General features: G+C 31.5%; 1 protein-coding gene across 1 annotated transcript; it reads left to right on the forward strand.

The window, feature by feature from the left end:
• Positions 1-8421: 8421 nt before the first annotated feature.
• On the forward strand, positions 8422-11064 carry LOC140878141 (uncharacterized). Its single transcript, XM_073281752.1, has 4 exons — positions 8422-9451; positions 9650-9909; positions 10016-10236; positions 10344-11064. Exons 1-4 carry the CDS (start codon positions 8422-8424, stop codon positions 11062-11064), a joined length of 2232 nt encoding a protein of 743 aa, XP_073137853.1.
• Positions 11065-11607: the final 543 nt, after the last annotated feature.

Genomic DNA, 11607 nt, shown 5'->3' on the forward strand with positions numbered 1-11607 from the left:
CCAAAATTTGAATTAATTAGTTCCAAACTAATTGATTAATGTCATGATGGGGGACAAATTTTGGTTTGAAAGCTGTATGTGTGTGGGCTATGGCAACCTTTTTCTTTTGGCAATTAATAATTGGTTTTTTTTATCCTTTTATCGGAATTTGTGTTAATGGGATTGGCTTTTCTTTTCATGGGAAAGCCCATGTTTTACACCGGGAAAAAATATTCGAAATGATATAATTATAATAAAAGTATATAATCGGATATTGGGAGAAAAATTTGAAAATTTACTAAAACTCAAAGTTTAATTTAATAAATCATCAATCCTCGGAAAATGTTTATAAAAGTAATTTACAAACCATATGTTGTTGTTCCCACTAATGAACATGACTTTCAATGGCTTTAAATGTCTGTTTTTGTTAGTAATAAAACTTAAATTAAAAGGCAGAAAACTAGGGAAGAGAAGAGAAAAGAAAAGAAACGACGAGAAATGAAAAAAAAAAAAAAAAAATCCCTTGAATTTTCACCAATATTTGGAAGAAAACTTCTAAGTACTCAGATTGATATATAACAAAAAAAAATTTCCCAATTCTTTTTTTTTTTTCCCAAATCCGAGCTCCCAACGTACATATATTTAATGCATAGAACAATGACAAAAAGTCTCGTGAACTTTAAAAATCAAGAAATTTTTAATTTAGACTTTTGTAAAATTCATAGTAGTACTCCGACGATCTCCAAAAACAAACTTTTGTAGGATTTAAAAAGTCCGAGTATATATTCAATTCCTACGCCTGGATTCCCTCATTAATAACAAAAACTTTTTCCCCATTCTTCCCCCCACAAAATCCGAGCCCCCAAACCTATATGCAATGTAGAGAATCAATTACATTTAAAGAGTCTCGTGAAATTTAAGAATCGAAAAATATTTAATTTAACTGGTCTATATATGTTTGAAAAATCGAGTATTCAATTCTTTCGCATGGGATTCCCTTGACACCATGAGCCGTGGGAGTCTCGTGTCTTGCACATATATATATGCAACTTCTCGAGATTTAATTAATTCGGAAGCGTCAAAGAATCTGGATTCATCGCTGCCCGCACAAAGATCGACAGGCTTATCTGATTTTTTCTTGGAATAAATTTGATTTGTTAATTAGCCGGAATTTTTTTTATTATTGTTTATTTATTATAACTTAAATGTACGTCAGGGAAATTAAAACTGGAGTATAAATAAATAAAAAATTTGAATTCAAAGCCTTTTAATTTCGCCATTCTTTGCAAATCAATCAATATTCCATTTTTTGAAATTAATTCTCCAGTACTCCACGCCTAGCTAGCTCTTCAATATATCCGAGATGATCGATTAAGAGAAATTTATCGACAAATGCCAATACATACATGATACATGTATATAGATGCATAGAGCATTGCCGTCATGAGAAAGAATTAAGAGGCCAAACCAAGTCTACGGAACTCCACTACGTGGGTGAAAGATAAGATTTTTACATGGGAGGAGACCATCGAAGCATATATATATATATATATATATATATATATAAATAAAGTCCATTGAGCTTTGCATGAGAAGTGGAGAGCGAAATGTAGCCAAGAACAACTTGCCGGATAAATGAATGTGACCCGAGGCAACGTGCATTGCCTCGGAAACTGACCGGCAAGTCATCCTTGGCTGCAAACCACTCTCGACGTCTTCATGCTAATCGTCAAGAGAGACCAACACATCAAATTTAGTTCATTTCATATCAAAGCCGAAGTATGGTTATTGTGTTTATATAGGGGAAAAAAAAATGAAGATCATGTAGAAGACGGATCAAGTATAATGGGTGTGTGGCCTTAAAATATGCTGTCAGGTCAACTATCCAAAAAGATATATATATGGCGCAACGAGTGGCCTTGCATGAATGCCACAAAATTATATATTCAGATTCTCGTGCCATATTGAGAACAGTCGATATTTGCCAAATATAGACACATCACACACTACCTAGCTTTAATAATTTTTTTGGGTAATGCTACATTTACATAGAGAGTTATACATTGGGTTACACAATGCATTTGAAATTACATGATTATCCTACATGCATTTTTGAAAGATTTTTTCCAAATAAAGTGCAGGGATAATCATGTAATTTCAAGTGCATTGTGTAACCCAACGTGTAACACACTAACACTCCGTGTACATGTAGCATTACCTTAATTTTTTAGGACCTGGGGCTTTTTTTTTTGGTCGGCTGATACAAACATTATTAATTTCAACTATATATAGCTTAAATTAAAGAGTACTGATGCTACATATATAACGAAATTTGTACAACAAATTTTACGACAAAAAAAATTCAATACAAGAATTTAATTTATCAAAATCTCACGATACATTAAATACAAAATCTCGCGATAAATTAACAAAATCTGATGATATTATAGTTGTAAATATTGTTATACACGATATTTGTTGTACTTCTAGCATTTTTTTAAATTAAACCCATGTTAATTGAACTATTTTTAGTTTAATATATATTTTAGTTCAAAAGATTCATTGTGCATGTCATGATAAGAGAGACGGACTGATAGAGATCGAGAGTTTAACAATTTTACATGTTTTATGTTTTGGGAAATTATAATAATTCAACAGTGCGTATATATGCTAATTAAGATAGATGGACGTATTTTATATTATTGAGATGAGACGAATTTTCTATATATCTATCTCGATCAGATCGACCCATAAAAAATATTATTTTTAATTTGATTATCTCGTTTTACTCTAGAATATGGACCGAGTAGAATCGTGAGACAATTTCATAAAAAACCTATACAAACTCAAACTTGGCAAAATTCGAGTTCGAATGAGTTCATATATATTATGCCCCTGATATTTTTTTAGATAAACTAATTACACGCACCCTGAAATTTGAAGGTGAATATAATTTACAATCGTGTGATTTTTGCATTGATTTCTGCTATAATTTGTATTTATTATTGTTTATAAGCAATTTTTTTGACGGGGTTTGTAAGCTATTATATTTTGATCAGGACAGATCACATGATAATAATAAAATATTTCAGTTTGTATTTATTTGCCGGAATTCTGGAAGAGGAGTGGGAATAGAATATATTATCAAGTATTCGAGTAGAAAATTAAATTAAACAAATGGATAAAAATATTGTGGAATGGGATGGTCAAAAAATGAATATAAGAATTGAGGCTCTTGAGGACTTGGGAAGCCATTTCCTTCAAACGGTATATATATAAATATATACTATATTAGAAATTTTCAGTTGCAAACAAATGATGCCCAAATTGTCCCCAATCACTAAAATCGGTATCGTATTTTAGTTATGCGAAAAATAAAATAAAAAAACTAAAATTCGGTACCGAGTTTTAATGGTCTGGAACGAGTTGGAGAAATATTTTTGGGCAGCTGAAAAATCCTCATATATAATTTTGATCACCTGCACCCTAGGGTGCAAGATTTTTCGTGTGCGATTTAGTGTTAAAAAAATACTAAAACTCGATACCGGGTTTTAATGATCGCACACGAAAAATCATACACCCTAGAGTACATGTGATCATTATCGTATATATATTCTATGTGGTCTCCAGAAAAATCATAAAGAAGTTGAAAGAAAACAGAAGAAGAATAAAGATGGAGAGATGTACGAAAATTATTTATAAATATCTACATCATTAAAGTTATATATATATATATATATATGGAGAAACCAAGAAGGCAAGAACTTACCAAAGCGATTACTACAAGGCTCATATATCTTTTATATAACATTCTCTTCATTTCGATTACATAATTTTACTTTTTTTCTCATACAGATTAAGAAAAATAACAAGAAAAAACAGATTTTGTATAAATTTTTAATTTTATTTTTATTTAATGTATACAAAAAATGATTGCATAATTTTCACGGTGTAATTAATAGGGGTATATTATTAGTAAACGAGTGTAAAAATATATTACTGCCTATACATTTGTGATAAAAAAAAAAAAACATGATCTGTATAATTGAGATGAAGGGAGTAGTAAATAAACATATATACATGTGTATTCGATAATAAACATGTATTCGATAATAAATCTGAAGTGGTTAAGATGCAAATATACAGTTGCAGAAATTATAATAAAATATATAATATAATTATAAGTTCTTTCGCTGTGAAAAATGTCCTTTATTTGTTTTTTTGTTTTGTTTTGGTTTTTTAAGTTCAAATTTTTGTCGACTTAAAAAAAAAATCAAATTATCAACGGGTCTTTTTTTATAAAAACTACTATGGTCATAAATTTTCCCTACCTCAAAATTAATGACAACAAAGACATCATCATTACCCAAAAACTGCATCATTTTTTGTGTTAAATCTTTGCTAAATATAATTTTTTGAATGGAAATCGATTATTACGATGCATCAAACCATAAATTAATGAGGCATCGTTGGGAGAATAATATTTTTTTATATTTTATAAGTAGGAAAACTCGAAATTTGTGCTTTAACAAGATTTTATAAAACATTTTTGATTTTTTAAAATGATTTTCAAATGTGATTTTATAAAAATATTTGAGAGATATTTTTGATGTAATTAGAATAAAAAGTGGTTTAAACGAGAATTAAAAAAAATTTAATTGTAGAATAATTGTTCAAATATTGGTTTTATTATTTTTAACTATAAAATCTTTTCTTAAAATAGTTATCAAGTACATATTTATTCTTCAAACAACCTCCGGAACATTTTATAATTTTTGTAAAAAATATCGATGTTATAAAAAATTAAAAACCTTATATAAATATTTGGAGTTATTTGCATCAAACACCCCTGTGAAATCTTGAAAATATACACTTTTCTCTTGTGAAATTTTAATAGGCATCTTCAACCCTAACCTTTTAAAAAATTAGCACACTCGCCCCTTCAGATGAGTGATTGTTGCGCATGCGCCCTTCATGCGACTGAACATAGATTTTGATCTTTTTTTGCACCAAATACCCCTGTGAAATATTAAAAATGCATATTTTGACCCCTGTGAAAATAATTTTAAAATCTATTCAACCCATAATACACAATTTTTATTAAAATCTAATTATAAAATATTTAGCAAACACTTTTTGTTTTATTAATTTTATTTTTATTTTTAAATTTATTATGATTATATAATTATTTTCTAAAAATATTATTGTTTTATTTTGTTATCATTATTTTATTAAACTTTCTTCTTGTTTCCAATTTTTCCATTAAACATGAATTCATAAACAAGTATTTAAATAATTTCAAGTACCAAAATATTGAACTAAACCGATAAGTTCAAACATATTGCTTTTTCGATTTAAGACTATATATTATTGAACCAAAATTTAAATTTTTCGAGAATATGCATTGCACAATTTGTAATAAATAATAAAAAAATAACATGCTTATATAATTCTAATTCGAAAAAGTAACATTCATGAACTTATTATTTGGTTCAATATTTTGATATTTTTAGATATTTAAATCCTTATTTATGAATCATGTTTAATGAAAAAGTTGAAAACACAGAGTGATTTGATAAAATAATGATAACGAGATAAAATAATAATTTTTTAGAAATAAATTAATTAAAAATTATAAATTTAAATTAAAAATAAATAAATTTTAAAATGTTTGAAAAATATTTTATAATTAGATCTTAATAAATATTGTGTATTATTATTTAATAAAAATTATGCAATGCATTTTAAAAAATTTAGATTTTGGTTCAAAAATCTATAATACTAAATTGAAAAGTAATATGCATGAAATTATCATTTTGATTTAATATTTTGGTACTTTTAGGTATTTAAATCTCGTTTATGAATGCATTTTTAATTGAGAAGTTGGAAATAAGAAGAAAATTTAATAAAATAATGATAACAAGATAAAATAATAATATTTTTTTAAAAATAATTATATAATCATAATAAATTTAAAATTTAAAATAAAATTAATAAAATGAAAAGTGTTTGATAAATATTTTATAATTAGATTTTAATAAAAATTATGTATTATGGGTTGAATAGATTTAAAAATTATTTTTACAGGGGTCAAATATGCATTTTTAATATTTCACAGGGGTATTTGGTGTAAAAAAAATATCAAAATCTTTGCCCAGTCGCATGAGGGATGCGTGCGCAACAATATCTCATCTGAAGGGGCGAGCGCGCTAATTTTTTAAAAGGTTAGAGTTGAAAATGCCTATTAAAATTTCATAGGGGAGAAATGTGCATTTTCAATATTTTATAGGGGTATTTGGTGCAAATAACTCTAAATATTTGTACAACAAAATATTTTCCCTCTTCGCAAGCTGCCCAATTACATATGGGTCTGGTTTAAAACTTTAGGTTTATCTTCATAATAGATATGTTCGCACATTGATCGATGTATTCATCATTTTTTAAGCGGAATGAGAGAATTGTTGTAATTGAATCTCGAATTCGATATTAATTGTTTTCATACACTTAGAATATTGTTGTAAAATAAGTGAAAAGTCTTAGACATGTAGATGGTTTTTCATTGTAAAAGCGGTGATGATGATTATGATTATTCTTATTTATTATTTATTTATTATTTATTTTAATGGAAGAGTAGAGTTTATGGGTTTAGAAAACCCATGACATCTTTTATGTTTAGAAGAGGTGATGCGACTTTGATCAAAATGGTCGGTCGTTTGACGAAATTCGATTGTCGTTAAAGAGTATTTATAACCTTTAAAAATATCATAATTTTTTCTATAACATTTAAAAAATGATTTTTACAATCACTATCTCAATTCTCAATAGTTTGACCCGGAATCCACAATCCTGGGGCCCACGAAACGCCTGGGCTCACTACACTAGCTATCATTTAATTCTCTTTTTAAATATATTTTTTGACCGTTGCTTCTCCCCTTAAGTAACGTCTCTCTCTCTCTCTACACTTGCGATCAAGGAAAGAGCAATTTGTTCTGCTTTCAGGTACGAATAATTTCTCAATTCATCAATTTTCTCGCACTTCTTGTTCTTGTTTTGTTCAGTTTTTCAGTTTATTTGTCAGAAGACGAGAAATCATTAACTGTAATTTGTTCGAACAGGGTTCAGTTTTGTTTCTTTTCCCTCTTTTTATTTGATCAATCTTTTGTATGGGGTTTTTTTTTTGTTATCATCATATGGATGACGAAGCTTGGTTTGCATTTGAATATTTTGGAATTTAATGTATTCTGGTCGCTTTAAGAAAATCATTGAGTTCTTTTCCTCTGCATCTCTGATTGTGTTTTCTTAAATGGTTCTCACCATTTGGCATTTAAATTAATGCGACGTTGATATGAATCTTTTTTTCCCCCTCTTGTTTGTATGATATTTTTTCAGGAATCAACAAGTTCTTTTCATGTTTGGGATGCCCGATTCACAGAATCGTTTTACTTTTAATAGTTTATTTTTGATACTTCGTTTTTGGTCCGAGAGTTTGACACCTAGTTCAAAAAATATTTTCTCTTTTCTAAATCTGTTTTAAGTTTTAACCATTTTGCTTGCAATGAATAGATGTTATACTTATCCGGACCGAACTCAAGCTCGAAGATATCTCATTTGAACTTTAAAATTCTTCATAGGCAGCTCAATTCGGTTCTGTGTACACCCCTAGGTGGAAGCCAACAATAAACTCAAACACAAGTTTAATACTCCCACCTAATTAATACATGCGAATACAAGAGAGAAACTGCGACAAGTTTAATACTCCCACCTAATTAATACATGCGAATACAAGAGAGAAACTGCGATATAAACCACTTATGTTGGTATCAAAATCGTCATGAACAAGATACCAGAATCTCCCAAGTGTAATACTCTCACCATATACGGGTTTAAAATGCCTATCATCCCTCACGAACATGAGAGCGATGAGAAAGACCAACAACAGGAAGCTATTACCCGTTAATAGACTAGTATTTTCTGCTCCATTCTCATGCATAATATATTAGTCATGGAATTATTACTTTAGACTAATAGTTTCCATCTTCTGACTAATGAAATCATGGAACATTGCTATTCTTAGTATGATGTTTCGTGTTGCAGGTGCAGTGACATATATGTTAAAGTTGAAGATTTTGAGATAACGTTTGCCTGAAATATTATGTAGTTAAATTGCATTTTTATATTACGTTGAACCTTCCTGGATTTACACTTACATATATGTTAAAGTTGAAGATTTTGAGATAACGTTTGCCTGAAATATTATGTAGTTAAATTGCATTTTTATATTACGTTGAACCTTCCTGGATTTACACTTACCATGTTTCCTCCTGAACGGATAGTAGAATTGTTTATGTATCTCGCGAAGACAACAAAACAGCCGCTCAATTTTGATTCCAATCCGAAGAAGTTATACGGAGTCTCGAGCAAGAAGTAATAAGCTGCAGAAAGATGGGATGTTCTCTATCGAAGCTGGATGATGAAGAGGCCGTTCAGCTTTGTAAAGATCGAAAGAAGTTCATTAAGCAAGCTGTCGAACAAAGATTGAAATTTGCCTCAGGACACATTGCCTATGTACAGTGCATGAAAAGAGTTTCAGTGGCCCTTCGAGAATATGTTGAGGGAGCTGATGAACCTCGTGAGACAATCCCTGGTGTTACATCCATTATATCCTTTAAATCTGAACCCAAATCATCTTACAAAATAAATTACTTTCAGTCCAGTGGAAATCCTTCAGTTTCTGTTGAAGTGCCACCTCCGTCACCAGAAACTTTCAGAGTTGAAGCTTACTCTCCGGTTCATCACTTCAGAGCAGAGGGCATTTTTGAGTTACAATCCTCTCCGCCCATGAATTCTTCATCCTTCGGTTACTCGCCCAACAATAGACCAGACTATGATCCCCCATTATCTCAAACTTCTCAATGGGATTTCTTTTGGAACCCGTTTTCTTCATTAGATTACTATGGCTATCCCACCAAAAATAGCCTTGATCAGACAAATATGGACCAGGACAATGTGAAGCAATGGCAAGTTCAAGAAGAGGAAGGCTTACCAGAATTAGAAGAGGAAACTGTAAAAGTGGTCATTGACAATTCGATCAGCAATAAGGTAAAGGAAGGAGGTAAGGTCAATGAAAGTGATGGCAGAGACGAAGCCAATGCTGATGTTATTGAAGAAGAACATGAATTAAAGAAACCTATACAAGGAAGGCAATCCAATGACAATCAAAGCATTGAAGTAGCAAAATCTCAAAATATAGGTCAAATTAGTACCAAAGAAAACATGGTTGCTGGTTGTGAATTGAAAGAGGAAGAAACACCTGGATTTACAGCTTATGTCGACAGGAGACCAACAAGTATGGCAGAAGTTATTAAAGATCTTGAAGCTCAGTTCATGGCTTTGTGTAATGCAGCTAAGGAGGTGTCTTCCATTTTGGAAACCAGCAGAGCCAAGTACTCATCGTCTGCAAATGATCTCACAGGTTTGACTACAATAACGAATTGTTAATGTGTATTAAGATTATGAAATGATGAAGCAGCATGTTGTGATTGAGTAATCGTGATTGAAGTCCATTTATTTTTTTCCCCCACAAAACAATGCCCTTTGATGACAACGGATGCCAAGTCCATATGATTTAACTGCTCTTAATCGCTTACTGATGGATAAGTTTCTATTGCAGCTTTGAAAATGTTGAATCCAGTTGCTTTATTTAGGTCAACTTCATCTCGTTCATCTCTGCCAAGATTTTTAGACAATACTTCAACTTCATCTCGTTCATCTCTGCCAAGATTTTTAGACAATACTTCAACTTCAAAATACGATGAAGGGTATGAAAGTAGCAGTGACTTCTCTGAGGAGTCCTATATGTTTTCTGAGAGTCATCAATCTACACTCAACAGGTTATATGCCTGGGAAAAGAAACTTTACCAAGAAGTTAGAGTATGCCCCCAAAACACAAAAGAACTACTTCCTCTATTGCTAAAAATAGTAGAATCCGAAAGCAACTTACATATGTCAATGTTATTCTCCCTTTGAACTCAAACAGGATGGTGCACGTCTGCGGATGGCTTATGAAAAGAAATGTACACAGCTCAGGAATCAAGAAATGAAGGGAGAAGACCGTTGTTTTGCAGATAAAACAAGAGCCATAAGAGATTTGCAAACTCAAATGAAAATTTCAGTTCATTCAGTTGAAGCAGTCTCGAAACGAATTGAAACTTTGAGGGATGAAGAGCTCGAACCTCAGATATTGGAATTAGTTCACGGGTAAATTTATAAAAACACCTTTCTCTATGTTTCTTGCAAAATGTCGCGACCTAGTATTAAGCTCTTTTAGCTTTTAATGAGTGTTTTTTTGGACTAAATATTGACAGGTTAGCAAGAATGTGGGAGGTCATGGCAGAGTGTCATCGACTGCAAAAACGAACAATAGATGAAGCCAAGATATTACTTGCTAGAACAGCTTCAAAACCTGCAAGAAAAGAGAAATGCACAATCATGCCACCACCTGAGTGGCATAATCTACATCGATCAGCTGCTAATCTTGAGGGAGAGCTCAGAAACTTGCGATTCTGCTTTGACATGTGGGTCGTTTCTCAACGATCATATGTTCGTGCGTTAGGGGGATGGCTCTCGTGTTGCATTCGTGCAGATAAAAATTCAGCGAAGCAACCATTCTCGTCTCAAATGTCCTTAGTGGCTCCACCGATATTTAGAACATGCATTCAGTGGTCCGAAGTTTTGGACACCATACATGAAGAACCTGTGCTTAATGGACTCGAGTTTTTTGCAGCAGGTCTAGGCTCTTTGTGCGCACAACTTCAGGAAGAGTCGTGTCGGCGTGTAGGAGGTTCCAAGAAGTTTGGAGGGGCAACTGTAGGGAACAAAATGGAGGTGGTGGAGGCAGATCATCTTGAAGATGAAGAAGTGACGGCAGAAAACATGGCTGAATTAGCTTCAAGAGTTCTGTATGCTGGAATGTCAGTTTTTGTAACCTCATTGACTGACTATGCTGTCAGTTCAGCTGAAAAATATGCAGATCTGGTCAAGCAATGGGAGAATAAAATCCAGCCGCATATGCAGTCAGGACTTTAGTCCATGTGCTATTTCATTGTATATTCAGTAGAAAAAAACATACATTTTTTTAGAAATATCATACATGATTTTTTACCCCCAGAGAGAGGGAGGGGGGGTGGGGGGGGTGGGGGTGGGGTGGAGTGAAAAATAGTGGATTTTTGGGCAGTTTGCTAAGAGATCATCAACATTTATTATTAATTTTCTTCTCATGCATACAGAAGTAGCTGTTGCTTTTCCATGCAGTATTTTGAATTCATGAGAAACAAGAGAATGAAATGCAATCCATATTTCGAAAATATGGCGTCTTCAAAAAATTATACATTTTTTTTGTGTTGTGATCTAATTGTGTGAATTTTTCTCATATGTGGATCAAGAAAATTTAATGAATCGGCTTTAATTGAAAAAGGGGAAAAATGGGAAAGAAACTTGCTCTCTGGCAATAACAAAATGGGGAATTTAGACCATTAATAATATTGGTTAACTATATTTTCTTGGACTTGATCTTTTTTTATTTATTTTAGCTTGCACCTAAAATACCAAGAAGTCTCATTCTCCCGGAAT

This window comes from Henckelia pumila, chromosome 2 (assembly GCF_033568475.1).
Source record: "Henckelia pumila isolate YLH828 chromosome 2, ASM3356847v2, whole genome shotgun sequence".
In the NCBI taxonomy this organism is placed as follows: Eukaryota; Viridiplantae; Streptophyta; class Magnoliopsida; order Lamiales; family Gesneriaceae; genus Henckelia; species Henckelia pumila.

Excerpts from the sequence above, each read along its gene's own strand:
- LOC140878141 (XM_073281752.1), top strand. The coding sequence starts at position 8,422 with ATGGGATGTTCTCTATCGAAGCTGGATGATGAAGAGGCCGTTCAGCTT. Across the intron at positions 9,910-10,015 it reads AACTTTACCAAGAAGTTAGA|GATGGTGCACGTCTGCGGAT; the intron begins GTATGCCCCCAA and ends GAACTCAAACAG. Across the intron at positions 10,237-10,343 it reads ATATTGGAATTAGTTCACGG|GTTAGCAAGAATGTGGGAGG; the intron begins GTAAATTTATAA and ends AAATATTGACAG.